Source organism: Cimex lectularius, unplaced genomic scaffold, assembly GCF_000648675.2.
Source record: "Cimex lectularius strain Harlan isolate CLEC.00 unplaced genomic scaffold, Clec_2.1 scaffold265, whole genome shotgun sequence".
In the NCBI taxonomy this organism is placed as follows: domain Eukaryota; kingdom Metazoa; phylum Arthropoda; class Insecta; order Hemiptera; family Cimicidae; genus Cimex; species Cimex lectularius.
In genome coordinates, this window is record NW_019392812.1 from 355,852 (window position 1) to 376,321 (window position 20,470).

The 20,470-nt window shown below is 35.5% G+C and overlaps 1 protein-coding gene across 7 annotated transcripts; it reads left to right on the forward strand.

Annotated features, from left to right (window-relative positions):
- The first annotated feature begins 886 nt into the window (after positions 1–886).
- Positions 887–19,361, forward strand: LOC106663006 (brefeldin A-inhibited guanine nucleotide-exchange protein 1). Of its 7 annotated transcripts, none has more exons than XM_024228273.1 (28): positions 887–1,146; positions 1,246–1,451; positions 6,587–6,733; positions 6,794–7,079; positions 7,158–7,261; positions 7,511–7,680; positions 7,750–8,154; positions 8,355–8,533; positions 8,606–8,771; positions 8,830–9,147; positions 9,205–9,289; positions 9,508–9,661; positions 9,847–9,998; positions 10,063–10,191; positions 10,268–10,397; positions 10,469–10,624; positions 10,688–10,815; positions 10,879–11,174; positions 11,240–11,412; positions 11,485–11,645; positions 11,705–11,950; positions 12,076–12,129; positions 14,078–14,231; positions 14,298–14,593; positions 14,850–15,018; positions 15,085–15,224; positions 15,285–15,401; positions 18,751–19,361. In XM_024228273.1, exons 1-28 carry the CDS (start codon positions 1,023–1,025, stop codon positions 18,886–18,888), a joined length of 4,983 nt encoding a protein of 1,660 aa, XP_024084041.1. In that variant the 5' UTR covers positions 887–1,022; the 3' UTR covers positions 18,889–19,361. The 7 variants fall into 7 exon arrangements, with proteins under 7 accessions (XP_024084041.1, XP_024084043.1, XP_024084042.1 ...); XM_024228275.1 differs by having other exon boundaries at positions 14,096–14,231; XM_024228274.1 differs by having other exon boundaries at positions 7,158–7,252.
- The last annotated feature ends 1,109 nt before the right edge of the window (positions 19,362–20,470 follow it).

A 20,470-nucleotide genomic window follows, 5' to 3' on the forward strand; every position in this document is an offset into this window, starting at 1 on the left:
ACTTTAAGTTTATTTATATAAAAAAGGGTATTATTTTTAAGTAATATTACTTAACAATATCTTTTATATAACTTGTAACTGGGTGTATTTACCTGTGAAGATAAATAAATTTTGGGGGGGCGTCGGTGGCCACAGCGGTTGAGATTTGACACGGCGCTCATCGCTGTAAGGTAGAGGTCCGGGGTTCGAATCCAACGGCCCTGCATTCGAACCCGACACTTACATACTTACCAATGGGCTTTTCTTCAAAAACACCGGCACCTTGAGGGTTTATATGACCTCTGCTCTTGCGAACACTTGTAAAAAGAGAAAGGGGAAAAATTTTTAACATAAATGGTATAGAATTGTACCGTATGGGTTTATAAATGATAAAGATGGGATTATGTTGTTTAATTTATGTTAGTATTACATTAAATTTTTTTTGACATTTCGGGAATTTTCACCCATCAGAATCTACATTTATTTAATTATTTAAAAAAATCGAATTTATCATTATATACAGCTTTTTTGAAAAAGATTTATGAACAATTTGTATCTTTAATTTAAGTTTATTCATATAAAAAATTAGTATTATTTTTAAGTAATATTTAAAAAAGAAAAGAAACTTGCTCAAAAATATTTTTTCTTTCTTAAACATTACTTAACCAATAGCTCTTATACAAGTTGTAACTGGGAGTATTTACCAGTGTAAATAAATAAATTTTAACTTTTAAACGGTACATAATTGAATGTTTAATATTTTTTTAAAAGATAGTTCTTAGTTTTTAAATTATTATATTTTTTAAATTATTTTCTTAAACTATGAGTAAGAACCCTATGGGTTTATCCTTGTTTAATTAGTTGTGTCAGATTCCGTCGGATGCGTTCGTATCGTCGGTTAACCACCACGGTCTCTGTTGCCTGCCTCGTCCACCTCAAAATGGTTGTCACAATAACGTCAGCCAGTCGCAGTTATGTTTAGTGGGAGCGGACCGGATCCGAACGATTTATGGCGAAGCCGTCGGCCGTTCCTCTTTTGAAAAATGCAAAACAGTTTCAAATCAAAAGAGATGTTCATCGTCAAGGCTTTAGAGAGGATCCTCAGCGACAAGGACATCAAGAAGTCGCACCATTCACAGTTGAAGACCGCCTGTGAGGTGGCATTAGGTAATTCTTATGCAACGATCCGCCGTTTTTCCCATTTTTCGTTTTAATTTTTTTTTTGTGTTCTGTTTTCCGCTTTGGACCCTACCGTCAACCGGCCAGGTTGCCTAATTTGCCGTATTACCTTTTTAGATGATATAAGGAAAGAGCTGAAGGAGGGCGATATCGAGGATCCTTCGTCCTCGACCCTCCCGCTCCCGAGGGAAGGGAACGACATCGTCTCGGCTGAAAAGTACTTCTTGCCTTTCGAACTCGCCTGTCAGAGCAGGTCGCCGAAGATAGTCGTCACCGCTCTCGACTGCCTGCAGGTATCACACTGATAGTGGATAAATTGTCTAAAAATTACCCTTTTGACTGTAGAAAAATTGGACGGAAAATGACCAAGACAGCCATTGTTCGTTCTCTACTGCCCCCTGTTAAAATATACACACTGATAAGATAACAGCTTTGATACGTCAACAATAGTATGATTTGGTTAAGTTTCTAAATCGTATATTTTATTCAGCAATAATGCCATGATTCGTTTAACATCACAACTAGTAACTTCCAATGATATGATTAGGTAGAAAAAATTAGCCAAAAAATGACCAAGCGGCCATTTTCCATGCTCCGTGATAACACTAACTTTTGCTCTGCCAACTTACAGTATGATTTGGTAAAGTTTTTAAATTGTATGTTGCACAATAATGCCTTGATTCATTTGCCACCATCATGTCAAAATTATAATGAAGAATTAATGAGCATCAATGATTTGAAAAAGTAGAAAAATAATTGGCCACAAAACTACCAAGCGGCCATTTTCCATCCTCCGTGATAACACTAACTTTTGCTGCGCCAACTTACAGTATGATTTGGTAAAGTTTTTAAATTGTATGTTGCACAATAATGCCTTGATTCATTCGCCACCATGTCAGAATTATAATGAAGAATTAATGAGCATCAATGATTTGAAAAAGTAGAAAAAAATTGGCCACAAAACTACCAAGCGGCCATTTTCCATGCTCCATGATAACATTAACTTTTGCTCCGCCAACTTACAGTATGATTCGGTAAAGTTTTTAAATTCTATGTTGCACAATAATGCCTTGATTACTTTTTTCAATTAATTATTCTTTTTATGTAACGTCTTGGTTGAGATGAAAAAGTTAGTGTCCCAAGCGGGATTCGAACCCTTGACGGCTATGGGAGTGGGTCCGATTCCCACTCGTGGCACTAACTTTTTCTCTCAACCAGGGCCTTACATGAAAAGAATAATTAATTGAAGGAAGTAATTTGGTCAATTAGACCACTAAACATAATGGATTTAATAAGTAAAAGAAGTATTGCTTTACTAACAGCTTCCCGTGGCCATTTCATAAGTCGCTGCGAATCGAATCCTGATTTCACATTTGAAAAATAGGTAAATAAAATTCAAAAGGTGGGGTTGAGATGGGGAGTTGGTGTCCGAGTGGATTGAAGTCATAATAGCTCAAGTGGTAGAGCAGCGGCTTATCAGCCGAAGATCGTGGGTTTGAATCCCGCTTGTGCCAGTGACTTTTTCACCTCAACCAAGTCACCTAAAAAGAATAATTAATTAAAAGATATGAAAAATTAAAAAAAATATTAATAAAAAAACTACCAAGTGGCCATTTTCCATGCCCTATTGCCTCCCTGTTAAAATAAATACAGTGATAAGAGAACCAACTTTGATACGTCAACATCAGTATGATTAGTATTAGTAAAGTTTTTAAATTGTATGTTGCACAATAATGCCTTGATTCATTTGCCACCTCATGTCGGAGTTATAATGTATGAATGAGTGTCAGTAATATGAAAAAGTGTGTAGAGATTAGTGACCGTTAATCGATAGTTATTCAGATATCGTGAGATGCAGTCGGGTGTGATGTAGGTTTCAGAAAAACAGTTTCGATCTTTTATTGAGATCATCTTCAGGGCTCAAGTGTGCACTCTCAACACGACACACAAGGATGGCACAATTACACAGAAGACAAACACTTTGAGCCCTGAAGATGATCGCAATAAAAGATCGAAACGTTGGCACGATAAAGAAAATGTTTTTCTGAAACCTACATCACACCCGACCGCATCTCACGATATCTGAATAAATATGAAAAAGTAGAAAACAAATTGGCAAAAAAACTTCCAAGAGGCCATTTTTCATGCTCTACTCACTGCTCCCCTGTTAAAATAAATACACTGATAACCCTAACTTTGATGTGCTCACTACAGTATGATTTAGTAAAGTTTTTACACAATAATGTCTTAATTCACTTCATGTCGGAATAATGAAGAATTAATGTGTGTGGTTATCCATGGTATGTGGAAGGCTCAAAGATAGGAAATTTTAGGGCACAGTCATAAAGGGTGTAGAACTTATTGGGTCTGGCTGGAGGATGACAGTGATACGAAAAAGTTAAAAAAATTGGCCCGAAAACTACCAAGACGGCTACTGCCCCCTGTTAAAATTTGACAAGATAGTTTTACAAAATTAGTATCGACTAAAGGGAGTAGTTAGATGGATAAAGGTATTTTATATTATCAGTGATATTACATCATGATAAGCATTTCTCTCACTCTCTCTATTCTCCGTGTCCCTTTCTTTCTCACCCCTTACACTTTTTTTTCTTACCCATTTATTCTCTCNCTCTCTCTCTCTCTCTCTCCCTCCCTCTCTCTCTCTCCCTCCCTCCCTCCCTTTTGTATTATATTTTTCTTAGGTGCTTCTATTCTTCTTCCGAGAGATAAAATAACCCCTTATGTTTACAAATATTGAATTGAACCATTTCCGTCAGTTTGTTCACTCTTTCCTACAACCTATCTTATTTTTTATCTCGACCTACTCTATTCAACAGAAGGGGAGACATCCAAAAAATTTTGGTTGTCTCCGTCTGTGGACACACAATTCCACAGACGGAGACAACCAAAATTTTTTGGATGTCTCCCCTTCTGTTGAATAGAGTGGGTCAAGATAAAAAAATAAATTTTAATACAAACTGTAGAATATAATAAGAATAACAAGATAAGATTATATAGTTTTTATCTTACTTTCTTTCTGGTATTGTTTTCCTTACATGATTTAAATTTAAATTCAAATTTGTTCATGTAAACAAGGCCCCGCCTCGCCAAAGATTGACTTGATGCCTAGTATAGGAAAATTAAAGCTTATCAAAATGCTAGAAGGGAAAATTTTTAAAAGAATGTAAAGCCATTAAAAGTATACATCAGAATTAAAACCTTACATGTAGTAACTGTACATATAAAGTCAGCTAGAAAAATCTCTCCTTAGAGGACACCTTCCAAACAAGGACAAAAGTAGTTATACAGTGAGTGTCCGATAGCAAGAGGATTTACTGTATTACTTTACATTAATAATTACATCTTATACTCACTCACTCTCTTACAATATTTTTAGAAATTAAAATTGTGAACGTGTATGCTTCTGTTATCTTTGATATGTAATCTTGTGAACATTTGAACTTTTAGTGAAGCTGATAGCCCATAAAATAAAAACTTGATTATTTGGTTGTATTGTTCTGGTTATGTTAGTTTAAATGATTTATCGAATCATGGTTTTATTCGCTTATATGTTCGATCAGTATTGAGGATTTTATGCTTTTTAAAAAAAAATTCTTTTATATTTTATATAAGGAGCTTATAAAATAAAGGTAACTTCTGTTATCTCTTTGAAAGAGTCGGGATGTTAAAAATCCATCTCACGGTTGATAAAAATTTATGATCCGGTATCTTTCATATTGACAAGATATTGTCGAGGCTGAGAAAATCAATTGTTCACGCTAAGCAATATTTTTTTTTTTTTTTTAATCATTCTATACTTTACAGTAGCAAAATAGGCAAAGGAATCATTAAAAAAAAATCAATTCCAATGAACTAATAATTATATATTTTTGAGAATGTTTTATAAATGAAATTTTGGTCGGAATATAACGTAAGTAGAATCAATGTCGTTGCTATTTTAAACGTTGGCTGAAGGCAATATGTCAAACTATTATATAATGCATAGAAATAATCAATAAGATCCTATTAGTACATATTGACCCGAGCTTAGTCAATGGCGTGAATTGTAATTGAAAATTATTGTTATAATTAATATGATTTGTTTTCAAAAGATAAGGTGATACTAATTTCTTTTATTGTTATGCTTAGATATGATTTAGATCAATTAAAAGTGTTAAATTTTGTTTCTATATTAAGAAGAAATGCTCACTTGTGCATAAGTTTTTTTAAGTTTTCAGAAAAAAAGTCAAAATTTCAAAATATACTCAAAAACAAAAACTTGTATTGATGTTAGTTTTCCATAATAACGAGGTATAAATATTAATAGTTAATTTAAAACGTAAGCACAACATTAATTAATTGTTGTTTATTTTTATAAAGAAGTTTAAAGTTTTATACGTTCAATTGTACCAGTGTAAAGAAAGCAAATAAAAACAAACGAAAAACAACTCAAGGTCATCGGCAGAATATTAAGTACTACAATTAATTAAGGTTTTTCTTTTCTTTTTTTCTTTTTTTTTCTTTCTCCTTCGCAGCATGCGGAAGCCCGAAGGGGCAGGCAAGGCGCAGCCGGAAAGCAAGAGAATGCCCAAGCCTGCCTAAGGGGACCAGCACTCACTTATTTATTTCTCAAAANAAAAAAAAAAAAAAATGGCGGATGCTCAAACGATGCCAAAAAAAAAAATTAAGGTTTTTAGTTGAGATGACAAAAAGTTAATGGCACGAGTGGGATTCGAACCCACGATCTTCGGCTAGATAAGCCGCTGCTCTACCACTTGAGCTATCGTGACCTCGATCCACTCGGACATCTTCCTATCTCAACCCCACCTTATGAGTTTTCCCTCCTTTTTGCTATTTTTCATTCCTTTTTTTCATCTCAACTAAAAACCTTAATTAATTGTAATGATTTAATTGGTCAAGCGGACCACAAAATTAGTGAAATTAAGTACTACGGTGGCCCCCTTTTTATCATTTATTTGTACATAGTAGCATGTGTGCAGACAAATGAGTATTTATTAGCATGATTGATGATGGTACTTTAATTGGAATTGGTGTGACTGAGAACAGACAATTTGTCGTATTCTGTTCCTAGGCTTAGTCTTGTATAAATGAGAGGAGTGGTCATCGGCGGAATATCAAGTACCTTGGTGGCCCTCAAATTATTCTTAATTGTTTGTAGTACGGTGTGTGAGTAGACAAATGAGTGTATTTATTAGCGTGTTGTAAGTTTATTGGTGAGTGAATGAATATCGATTCTACGTGTGTAAAGGGTGCAGATATGTCCCGGTTGCAACCGTAAGTGGAAAATGCTGAAATATTAAAAACCCAGATAGGAAAAATGTGTGCCGGTTATGACCTAGCTGACTATTACTATTACTTTCATATCGTTTATTGATTGTTGAATGGTAATTTATTAAATTATTTGTAGAAATTAATTGCCTATGGCCATTTGACTGGGAACATTCCTGATTCGACAACCCCCGGTAAATTGTTGATCGATAGGATTGTTGAGACGATTTGCAATTGTTTCATCAACCCACAGACGGACGAGAATGTACAGCTGCAAATCATCAAGGTAACGATTTCGGTGGCAAAGTAAAATCGACATTAGCACAGCTTGTTTGGAACGTTACAGGCCGTCCTTACCGTTTCGACGTCTCAGCACGTCGAGATACACGAAGGTACCGTCCTTCTCAGCATCAAGACCCTCTACAGCATCTACATCGGGAGCAAGAACCTAATCAACCAGACGACCGCCCGGGCGACACTGACTCAGGCGATAAATGTCATCTTCGCCCGCATGGAGGCCCAGGCGGTCGAGGAGGTGGAAAAACTACGTGAAGTCCCTCCTGAAGAGTCAGAGCCGACAAGTGCAGAGGTTGTTACTCAAATTTTGAACAGTATTGTCGATAACCTTCCGAGTGAGTTTAATAATTTTTTTAACATCAATAATTATTAAACCTAGACTTTATTATTATTTTTTAAAATTGTTATTACAGTTCTGGACAATCAAGATAAACAGGCTAACACGGAAGAGCCAGAACCTGCTCACAATCATATTCAGTCTAATTCTTTAAATAGAGTGCCTTCACAAGTGAGTGAAGTAAGTTTTAATTTTGTCTGGATTAAATTTTTTTTTTCTTTAAAAAATATATAAAGATAATATATGATCATTACTGATAATTTTGGTCTGCCAATCTTCACTGAGTTGGACTGTCAGATAACTTTTGGCATTTCACTATTTTTTGTGTTGGTTCCCAGACCAGCGAGGATAGGTAAAATGTTCGGTTACGACCCGGTTCACCATCGCACAGCCAATACATAGGATTTTACAATAAATTATGTGTTTCAGGACAGCATGGATGTTGGCGAAGTTATAACAGCAGGGGTCGGTGCTGACGGCGACAATAACAAAATCCAAGCCCATTTTACTCACATACTTCAAAAAGATGCATTCCTTGTTTTCAGAACGCTTTGCAAACTGTCAATGAAGCCTTTACCGGACGGGATGATAGATCCTAAGTAAGTCGTAGAGAACAAAAAAAAAAAAAAAAAAAAAAAAAATGAATACAATAAAAAAATAATTTCTAGGTGTCATGAACTGCGTTCGAAGATACTCTCGTTGCACCTGATACTTTCGATTCTGCAGTCGGCCGGGCCGGTTTTCAGAACGAACACGATGTTCGTGTCGGCGATCAAGCAATACTTGTGCGTCGCCCTTTCGAAGAACGGCGTCTCGTCTGTGCCGCAGGTGTTCGAGCTGTCGCTTTCTATATTCCTGGCGCTCCTCGAGAAGTTCAAGATGCACTTGAAGATGCAGATCGAGGTTTTCTTCAAAGACATCTTTCTGAACATTCTTGAGACGTCGAGCTCGACTTTCGAACACAAGTGGATGGTGATACAAGCGTTGACTCGGATATGCGCCGATGCTCAAAGCGTCGTCGACATGTATGTCAACTACGACTGTGATTTAAGTGCCGCTAATTTATTTGAAAGGTAAATTTTCTTTACTATACAAACAATAACTATTTTAAACCTCAATACTTAAAATTTTCTGTTTCTTGATTTTTATTTTAAATTGAAGTAAGTTTAACTTGAGAATTTCCTTTTATTCATAGAGTATATTATATTCAATCACTTTTACTTGATTGAATAATACCAAAACAAATGTATTTAAGGTTTTTTTGTGTTTTCAGATTGGTGAATGATTTATCAAAAATTGCGCAAGGGAGACAGGCACTCGAGTTGGGAGCGACGCCGAATCAAGAAATGTCCATGAGGATCAAAGGTCTCGAGTGTTTGGTGTCGATTCTCAAATGTATGGTCGAATGGAGCAAGGATCTTTACGTAAACCCAAATCTAAACGCCAGCCTTGGTATATTAGTGAAATTAAGATAAAAAAAAATTAAAAAAAAAAGGCCCATCATCAAGCATAGATTATTTTCAGGTTTGGAAACAAAGACAAACCATGATGATTCAAGTACGCCTAAGACGAGTCTAAGGTCGTACGGAAGTGTCAGCTCTCTCGGGAGCGAAACGGGAAAACAGGACGTACCGCAACAGCTCCAGCAGTTAAAACATCAAAAAGAAATCTGGGAAACTGGAATTGAAATGTAAACTTTTTTTTTTTTTATCGCCTTTGTTTTATTTATTTATATGACAATTTGACAGGTTTAACCGTTCGGGGAAAAAAGGCGTGGTCTATCTGCAGGAGCAAGGCGTCCTCGGTAAATCGACCGTCGAGGTCGCCGACTGGCTCCACTCGGACGAAAGGCTCGATAAGACAGGAATAGGTGATCTTCTAGGTGACAACACGGATTTTGCCAAAGAAGTCATGTACAAGTACGTCGACCAGATGGACTTCAGCGGCAAGGACCTCGTCGCCGCTCTGAGACAATTCCTCCAGGGTTTCAGGCTTCCGGGCGAAGCGCAAAAAATCGACAGGCTGATGGAGAAGTTTGCAAGCAGATACTGCGAATGCAATCCAAAGTAGTAAAACATAAAATCGTGTTTATTATAAAATTCTAAATATATTTTTATTCCTAGCAATGGACTTTTTGCAAGTGCTGATACTGCTTATGTTCTCGCTTACTCTATTATCATGTTGACCACTGACCTCCACTCACCGCAGGTATCTCTTTAAATATTTTCTCAGTTTTGTTTAAAAAATATTGACCATATTGTCAATACTGGTGCTATATATGTGATACTTGATCTCATGTAGTATCAGACTGATCACCAATTTTTTTTCTTAACTCATGGAATTATTATCAGATTATTGTGATCGGCATAAAATACTGCTTGTGCTTTCTATACAAGGCTTTAATTAAACGAAATTTTTTTTTGTAGGTCAAGCATAAAATGACAAAGGAGCAGTACATTAAGCTAAATCGAGGCATAAGCGATTCTGAAGACCTGCCCGAAGAGTATTTAAGCAATATTTATGATGAGATTGCAGGGCATGAGATAAAAATGAAAGCGACCAACAAACCGGGCAAACAAGGTAAGACGATCTCATTGTCAGACGGTCCACCGTTACAACGTACGTTTAACATAGCAAAGCTATTCACGTTTAAATTAAATTAAGGCTTTTTTCGACATGCTTCCCGTAAATCAGGGAAACAAGGTATTTACCCGAGAAATAATTTTCACTGTCAAAGTCTGATTCGATTTTATCCAAAATTTCAGTGATCGCAAATGAAAAGAAAAGGAAACTTCTCTGGAACATGGAGATGGAGGTGATATCGACCGCGGCGAAAAATCTTATGGAATCAGTCAGCCACGTCCAAGCGCCGTTCACTTCGGCGAAACATCTCGAACACGTCAAGCCGATGTTTAAGGTGGTTAATTTTTAAACTAAAAGTTTTCATTATCAATCATCGGGTTTTTTTCTTTCATTTGTAGCTTTCGTGGACACCGTTTTTAGCGGCGTTCAGCGTAGGTCTTCAAGACTGCGACGACCCGGAGATCGCCGCCCTCTGCCTCGAGGGTATACGGTGCGCGATTAGAATCGCTGCAATATTCCACATGACGGTAATTAATTCAAATCATTTAACATGTTCAAGAAAGCATTTTAAAACAACTTCGCTTAAATAATTTTGATTTTTAGCTCGAACGAGACGCGTATGTTCAAGCATTGGCAAGATTTACGCTTCTAACTGCAAACTCGCCTATCACAGAGATGAAAGCAAAGAACATAAATACAATCAAAACATTGATTTATGTTGCACATACTGATGGTATGTTTTTTTAGTGGTTTTATTTAATTTTTCAATCATATTTTTTTTTTTTTTTTTTTTTTTTTTTAAAGGAAACTACTTGGGATGTTCTTGGTTGGACATAGTTAAATGTATCTCGTCTTTAGAACTCGCCCAGGTAGCAGGGACTTCAATAAAGCCCCAGTACTTTCCAAATAATAAAGCAGTCGATATTTTGTCAATTAAGCTTAACCTCGGTTCACTCGATCGTAAGTGAAATAATTAATTATATAAGTAAGGGTTTTTGATATTTAATTTTTAATTTTTTACAGCGAGCGTTAAAGAGTCAATAGGCGAGACAAGTTCTCAGAGCGTGGTCGTCGCAGTTGATCGTATATTCACTGGATCTCTACGCCTTGACGGTGATGCCATTGTTGACTTTGTGAAAGCTCTATGCCAGGTATTAATTTAGTTAAAATTGCTGAATTGAATTAAAAAAAAAAAAAATGTTTATTATTTTAAGGTGTGCGCAGAGGAGTTGAACCACCCGTCGGGTCCTAGGATGTTCTCGTTGCAGAAGCTTGTTGAGATATCGTACTACAACATGGAAAGAATACGTCTGCAATGGTCGAAGATTTGGCAGGTCCTCGGCGAACTGTTCAACACAGTCGGATGCCATCCGAACGTCGACATCGCTATATTCGCGATCGACTCGCTGAGGCAGTTGTCCATGAAATTCATTGAAAAGGGTGAATTTCCCAATTTCAGGTTCCAGAAAGATTTCCTCCGTCCTTTCGAGCATATCATGAAGAAAAGCACGTAAGTTCAATTTTTTTTTTTAAAGTATTAATTTAAATTTTTTAATAATTTGTCTGTATTTTTAGTAACCCTACGATAAGAGACATGGTTGTGAGGTGTATAGCGCAGATGGTCAATTCGCAAGCGCACAATATTAAGTCCGGCTGGAAGAACATCTTCAGCGTATTTCACTTGGCGGCTTGCGATCATGAGGAGAACATAGTAGAAATGGCTTTTCACACAACAGCCCATATTATAAGTGTGTTTTTATTTTTTATTTATTTTTAGTGATAATTTATCTTTGTAAAAGCAATGTTTTTTTACATTTCAGAACATCTTTACGCCGAACATTTCAGCGTGATGCTTGACAGTTTTCAGGATGCCGTCAAATGCCTGTCGGAGTTTGCGTGCAACGCGAGTTTCCCCGATACAAGCATGGAGGCGATCCGTTTGATCCGATCCTGCGCGGACTGCGTACACGACAAACCTTACGTAAATTTCGAAAAAAATATCCCATCGGGAAAAGTGTATTTAAAACAAAAATATTTTAGGTGGTTTCTGAACACTGGGACAATAGCGAGGACGGCCCGTGGGTGCGAGGCTGGTTCCCTCTTCTATTCGAGCTTTCCTGCATCGTCTCAAGGTGCAAACTCGACGTCAGGACGCGTGCGCTTACGATTCTATTCGACATCGTCAAGACGCACGGGCAGGCCTTCAAACCTCACTGGTGGTGTGACCTTTTTCAAGTCCTCTTTAGGATTTTCGACAACATGAAACATCCCGAACTGCAGTCAGACGTAAGCCACGCTAACATCACGTGATCGCTTGCCACTCATTACTTTATTTACTTGAAATTTTTTTTATTTATTTTTTCCTTTGTCATTTTTGTTTCCTCGTTATTCAGTAGTTATAATTATTACAGCCGAAATCGACGGATCCAAAACTCGAGGAAAACACTGAGTTGATCGGAATGACGGTATGTACTTAATTAAAACGGAGTGTGTATACAATACCTGGGCGGCTTTTTTCTTTAAACTCGGGGTTTTCTCATTTATTTTAGTTTTATGTACATATTAAATGGTAACTAAAGGAATGGTTATATCTAAATTTTAACAATGTATTTGTTTTTAATGGGAAAAAAGTTCTTCTTGATTGATAGCATTTGGGTTGAACCACACAAATACAACCGGTATAAAGAAAAAAATACCTAATCAACATAATTCAGTGTTTTTTGTTGTTTAAAATGTTCGTTATGGCACTGATTTGTAAAGATCAAAATACGAACAAAATCCCCCCTCAAAAAAAAAAAAAAAAACAACAAAAAAATTGTAAAAAATTTCAAAAAAATGAATTTGAAAAACTGTCTTCCTAGCTATACTAAAGGCCTGTACACCGATTCAATTCCAAAAATACCCCTAACACCCTACAAACTTTGAAAAGCTGGATTTTCTCTAGAAGGGTGTATCGTTCTGGAACGAGGTATAGGGGAAAGGTTTCCAAAATGACAGCCATAACGAACACGTCAAATTAAAATATTTTTACACGACTATAAAGATAGAAGGCAGAAAATTATAACGATAGTTGAACATCAGAATGAGGAATCGTCCTAATAGAACCTGAGATATCAAGTAATATTAATTAATAAGATTATGCAGAAATCGTGAGATGCGATCTGGTGTGATGTAGGTTTCAGAAAAATATTTTCTTTGTCGTGCTAACGTTTCAATCTTTATTGAGATCATCTTCAGGGCCTGGGATTTACAAACATAGTTTAAATTTAACAAATACATGTAGGATGTGGAAAAAAGTGAATTTGTTAAATTTAAACAATGTTTGTACATACCAGGCCCTGAAGATGATCTCAATAAAGATTGAAACGTTGGCACGATAAAGAAAATGTTTTTCTGAAGCCTACATCACACCGCATCTCACGATTTCTGAATAATCATCTACTAACGGTCACTAATCACCACACATTAATTAATAAGGTAACATGAAGAATCAGATAGTCTCATAAATAGTTAACCTGTCATACTCATAGCGTAAAATTTCATAACTATATAACCCATGTTCTTTTAAAGGGGGAAAATACATTTATTTTATTTTTTGTATACAGTGAAACCCCCTTTGTAACAAAACATGCAAGAAAGTAGTGTGTTTGTTTTAAATTTTTATTTTTATTATTATTTTTTTTTTTAAATGATCGTAACAAATATTTTTACATATAGCCATTATAGAGGGGTTTTAAATGTATACAAATCCTATCTTTTTTACCGAGGAACGGAAAAGTTGTTCTGATCGTTTGAACAAATACATTTTATCGAGATATGTACGAAAACAATTTTGAGTAATAAGGAATTTTCAAACAGCGGCATGATAAATCATACTTTTTCCTAATTCTAAAGCATTTTTTTTCTAATATTTTGTAAGTATTACGGTTGAACGCGCATGAGTTTATTTTACCGCATACTTTGGTACATTTTTTAAAAAAAGATTTTGGACAATATTGGGGCATGTGCATGACCTGGTTGCATCTCTTGACGAATATGACGCCTAAGGTGTATTGCTCAAATTTTTTCCTCTCTTGATTACACCAGTATTATCTCTTTAATAGAATAATTTATTTTCAAAATGTTTCAGGTGTAGGGTTTATTTTAATATTTTAAATTTACAAGGATTGAGGTTTTTCCTGTACAAAATGAAAAGTGCGTAACAATTTTTTTTCCTTCTCATAAAGTTTATATGCACTTGGGTGAGCTAAAATGCACAGGGTGATTTCAAAACTAAAACTTTTAACAAATCTTGAACGATGCTTGAATAACTTTAAAAAAAATTTAATCATAAATGTTAATATTATTAATGGTTACAGAGGATTTTTATAACAAAATTAATCTAACATAATTTAAATAAATATGGGCTTAAAGCCTGTTACGTGCCAACAGAAAGCAGAGTGGATGACGACGACATGCAACCACGCTCTGTACGCCATCGTCGACGTATTTACTCAATATTTCCACATACTGGGCCCTCTGTTGCTCGAAGATCTATACAACCAGCTTCTCTGGTGTGTCAGACAGAGTGAGTCCGCCTCGGTTTTCGTCTTTTATTTTATATATTACGATTATTTCTTTATTTTTATTTTAGAGAACGAGCAGCTAGCGACTTCGGGGACCAACTGCCTTGAAAACCTCGTAATATCAACCGGGCAGCAGTTCACCGAACAGACTTGGGACATGACTTGCCAGTGCCTGCTCAAAATGTTCCAGTCGACAGCGCCGCACGGACTCCTCAAATGGACGCCCGAAGAGAAGAACCACCAGCCGCAGCTCTACTCAATTCAAAACATGGTTCAGCTCGAGCTAATTCAAACCGTCGACAACATCATTTTCTATCCGGCGACTTCGCGAAAAGAGGATCTAGAAAATCTAGCAATGGCCCAGGTACAATGATTATATATTATAGGTTCTACTGTAGTAAATAAAAAATATTATGCATCATCCTATTTAATATAAACTTATAAATATGTCGCATATACCAAATTCTGAGGCATAATGCTTGCTAAAATTCCCCGTTAATGAACAAAAAAAAATCTGAAACATCCTATGCTACATTGTTGTTAACACCTCACACATTTTTCAATGGTAAGGATACAATTTAAACTAATCTTAATTTTTTTTTTTTTTTTTAATAATAAAGGGCGAAGTGGGAGAAGGGTTGGCTGAGACGCAAAGGGAGGAACAGGGCATGTACACCAGTCTCAGCAGTCAGCATCTCATTATGCTCACCGACTGCCTTCTCGAAGTGCACTCGCTCGCTAAACAGTTCAACACGAACCACAATCAGCGCAATCTTCTCTGGAAAGCCGGTAAGAATTTGTATTTCTCTTTATTTCGAAAGAAATATTATCGATTTTTTTTTTTTTAATAAACAGGAATTTACGGCGAAAAGAAGCCCGATCTGATTGCGCAGGAGACGTCGAGCCTCGCCTGCGCTTTACGCATCCTTCTCAAGATGTCGTGCGACGAGGGAAGGAGGGACGCTTGGCCAAAAGTCCAGCACATGTTGATCCAAGTAATTATTCGCGACATCATTTCCTTTTTTAAATTATTTCGCTTTTTTTTTTTTTTTCAGGTGACAAATGATTCCCTATCTTATTTCCTTGCGATACCGTCTGAGACACATCGTACCGTATGGACTTCTTTGTTATTACTCTTTTTTACAAGATTACTCAAAATGCCTGATGAAAAGGTGCGTATTAAACTTTAAAATAAAGACAAATTCTTATAATTTTATATAAAACATCAGGGATAGTTTACCAGTTCCTTTGCCAAGCTTTCGAGTAATATCCGTTTTCATCAGTATTTAGAAACTGTTTCTAATGATTTGCATGATTAAAAAATACAAAACTTTATTTACGATTTTAAACATTGCTTTAATCATAATGAATTTATGAGTATTTCTTCTTAGAGTGGACAAGATCTATCTATCCTATATTACACTTGCAATCTCTGTCAGGTAATCCCAACATTAAAAAAAAAAAAAAAAAAAAAAAAAAAAAAAAAAAAAAAGATTCAGTGATATAAGAAACACAGCAGTTAAGTCTTAATATTCATAAAAAATCAAGCATTTATTTTGATATTTAGTAATCATCCTGATCTGCCTAACGTTACTGGGTTGGTCTGTCAGACGCGTTTTGGTTTTGTCAATCATTTTGTTCAGAGTATGCGACCAATATTGGTTTGTGGGTTTATCCTGGAAACAACAAGGCGAAATCAACAACAGGTTACTCATTAACAAAATATATAAAGTGAGCTGTTTTTCACCAGTCCCTTCTAGAACACATAGCCTATTGTTACATAGACACATTGAAGATGGCGGTAATCCGAGATTTGACCAACCCAGCAAGTATAAGGCAGACCAAAATGATAGTTAACGACCAAATTACCGGTTTATTACCCTGCAGGCTGAACAAATGGGTATTTTTAAAATGGGCGAAAAAGCCGATGTGATGTAATGTAGGGGTAAGCTGAGCTCCGGTTTGAAATTTTGAACGGATTTTTCAACAACATAAAAATGATTAAAACTGGTCGTTTATTTCTTCCCTAACTGATTTTTCTCAAGTGGATTCACTGAGGCAATGATGGGTTTTAATTGAACGCACGTTGTCTTTTACTGGATGAAAAGTCAGCGGGATTTAGAACGTGGTGAAATATACATCGATGAGCATTGTATTTCGGCGATCTCTTCTGCAAGACAGACAGGTTTGAAAGCTAGTAGGCAGTCAGCTATTAAAAAATAAATAAATAAAATAAAACAGTTAAAAAAAATAAAGTAAAATAAAAACCATACCGCATTAACAATTTATCAAAATACCATTTTTTCTTTAGGTGATAGGATAACTGGATGGAAGTAACACTTTTTGTATAAAACAGGCAGGTGGTAGATCTCATCCACTGCACGAAGAAAAACTCATAATTTCTAATTTTGTATTGGTCTGGTGCAAAAATAATGCAGGTTTTGAAAAGGCAGTCAAAACACTTTTTATAAAAATAAAGACAATTTATTCGAAATATTTTCCCTTACAATCTATACATCTTTGCCAACGTGTAATAAGCGCTTTTATTTTGCTGACATAAGAATCCTTATTTCGACTCACGATAAACTCTTGGAAGGCGTTTTGGCACCTTGGCACCGCATTCTGTAAAAAATTTACCCCTCAAGAGTGATCAAAATTATTCAGAAATCGTGAGATGCAGTCTGGTGTGATGTAGATTTCAGAAAAACATTTTCTTTATCGTGCCAACGTTTTGATCTTTATTGAGATCATCTTCAGGGCCTGGGATTTACAAACATAGTTTAAATTTAACAAATACATGTAGGATGTGGAAAAAGTGAATTTATACAATGCAAAAAATATATTTTTTTCATTCAATCAAAGTATTTCTACTCACTCAGTGTTTGTTTTCTGCGTAAGTGTGCCATTCTTGTGTGTCGTGTTGAGAGTGCCGGTGAGATATTGCTGTTTTTTGAAGGCCAACGTTTTTTCCCCTTCGTCAGCTCTTTTCACTCCAATGACACCGACTCCTTATACAAAAATGTCTTTCTACACTGACTTCCTTCCCCACCCCTTCAAAATGATCTCAGTAAAGATTGAAACGTTGGCAAGACAAAGAAAATGTTTTTCTGAAACCTACTTCATACCAGACCGCATCTCACGATTTCTGAATAATCATCGACTAACGGTTACTAATTACCACGCAAATAACCAAACGACATTAACAATAAATCAAAATACCATTTTTTTTGCATGTGATGGGATAACTGGATGGAAGTTACAATTGTTATATATATAAATCAGGCAGGCGGTAGATCTCATCCACTTCAGTCATAAATTCATTCTGGTTAAAGCTATAATTTTTAATGTTGTATTGGTCCGGTGCAAAAATAATGCAGGTTGTGAAAGGGCAGTCAAAACAATTTTTATAAAATAAAGAAAATTTATGTGAAATATTTTCCCTTACAATCTGTACATCTTTGCCATTTTGTAATAAGCACTTTTATTTTGGTGACATAAAAATCTTTATTTTGACTCACGATAAAGTCTTGGAAGGCGTTTTGGCACCGCATTCTGTAAAAAAATTTACCCGAGTGATCAAATGGCTTAAAAAAAAATTGCCTGGCGTGTTATTGTGAAGAAGAATTGGCCTCTTATGGTTTACCAATGCAGGACAACAATCTTGCTGTTTCCCGCACATTTTGTCAATTCCTTGGCTCTGCTGTGAGTTTCACCATAATTCAGGAAATTATAGTGAACAACCTCAGTACATCACCAAACAGTCACCTTTTTTGGGCGCAGATTTGGTTTTGGGAAATGTTTTGGCTCTTCATCCTTGTCCAACTTCTGTCCTGTATGCCTCCTGTTATCGTACAGAATCCATTTCTCATCACACATGATTTGATCGAGAAATGGATCATTTTGGTAAGCTAAGCTCTTGTGCAATTTTCCGTGTTGTCTAATATGAATTTTCTTCGATCAACGTTTTGATTTGGTCGTCGCCCACGACAAAAGGTCTACTGCGACCTTCCTTGTCTTCAAGATTGAAATCTCTGAAACCATCGCTGCACCGTGCATTCGTTAATGCTTCCCCCTCCCAAACTGTATTGATGTTACATGTGGTTTGGGCGTCACTTCGCCCTAGTTTAAATTTGTACAAATAAATTTGATGAAAATCTAGTTTGGACATATTTAATTTTGAAGGTCCTCATTCTTATAAAATTCAATATAAACTAAATTGTTTTCTATAAAAAATAAGAGTTAAAAATATTTATCTTAATGCATAAATTAGGTTTGAGGATTTAGCTTTATGACAAGGACTTGCACAAATAAAACAAATTTTTAAATCCTGCAATAATTTTGCACCAACCCAATAATTAAAGGTTTATATTTGTTAGCTGTTAATATCAAAAGTATGGAATTGAGGAGGAATTTGACTGGTTTTTCTTTCTTTTTTTTTTCTTTCCTTATCCCTGATTTTTTATATTAGGTTGTAATTTATTAAGGCTGATATCAAGCACATAAATCGTTTTTGGTTTTTAGCTCCAAGTTCATATAAACGCGCATTATTTCCTCCTTTGCAACATGATCGCCCTGGACTTGAAACCGGAGCTCAGATCGTTGCTTACGAAGGTGTTTATGCGCGTCGGGCCCCTGTTTTCGATATCGACGTCGCAGTGAAGAAAGTAGCCGTTCGAAGGAAAGAGAAATCACCCGCACTGCATTTAGACTTCTAGTCACCGAGTCGCATCCTCAACAAGCGTACACGAGGACTCGTTAACCGACGGCCAGCCTTTCTTATCCCCTTTCCATCAAACTCCTCCCGTCCCTTTTGTTTTCTCTTGTTATTTAATTTTAATTTTTTTTTAATCATTCACATTTTTTCAAAGCATCAGAGAAAAGTGGCTGTGTCTTTTAAGAAATGTATTATGAATCATAACACTAATAATTTGCTATTAGTTTGTTTGTTATAGTCATAATTGCCTTCATCTGAAGGAGAATCATTTATTATTTAAAAGAAATGAGATTTATATATAAATATATATAATGCTTTTGATAAGTAAGTATTATGTAAAAGAAATATTTATTATGTATTATACTGTTATATAGGTTGATTTAATAGAAAAATATATATTATAATTATCTATAAAAAATCAAAGATTGTGTGTGATAGTGTTATTTATATTGACCTGACGTTTTCACGATGAATTTTTTTATGCAAGCCAAATTTCAACTCCATTTTTCCAACCAACAATAGCATAAGAATTATGATCGTAAACTTTTTAGTTTTCGAGATAAACGTAAAAAAAGAGAGAGAGAGAAAATCAGATTTTTTTTGCATATTTATAGTTGTTTTCAATGTTAAGACCCTGCTGAATCGATTGACATTAGAAATAAACTTGTAAAACTTAGTTTTCGAGATAAATGAAAAAAAAAAACAGAATTTTTTTCAACTTATTTGCAGTTGTTTTCAATGGGAATGACCCTGCTGAGTCAATTGGTGCAAGAATTAAGCTTGTAAAACTGAGTTTTCAAGATAATTAAAAAAAAAAAATCAGAATTTTTTTGATGTATTTGTAGTTGTTTTCAATGGGAATGACCCTGCTGAGTCAATTGGTGCAAGAATTAAGCTCGTAAACTTCTTAGTTTTCGAGATAAATGCAAAAAATAATCAGAATTTTTTTCAACTTATTTGCAGTTGTTTTCAATTTTAACGACCCTGCAAAAATTAATAAGCTCGTAAACCTCTTAGCTCTGAGATAAATGCAATTTTTTTTTGAGATATTTGTAGTTGTTTTCAATTTTAACAACCCTACTGAGGTGATTGTCGCAAGAATTAAGCTTGTATGCATCTTAGTTTTCAAGATGAATGAAAAAAATCCGAATTTTTTTAATGTATTTGTATTTTGTTTTCAATGGAAACAACCCAGTTATGTGCTGAACTGATGGCGTAGGACAAGCTATTGTTGGCTTTCTAGCTAATCTGTATATGCACCTCCTCTACACGGCAGAACTACCACCCGTTTTCGGTGATAGACCTTGCGATTGTACCTGCAGCTCTTGCGCCTCAAATTTTGCTGCCCTTTGCTATTGAGATGAGTACCGCAATCCTTTCCAACACAACTCGTATCTGAGGGTATGCCTAGACGTAGACAGTATTCTAGATGAATACAGTCAAATGCGAAGAGTGAGTTTGCTGCAATCGCTAATAAAATTTTATGGTTAGTTCTAAAGAAGAAATTGATAAAAAAAACAACAAAAA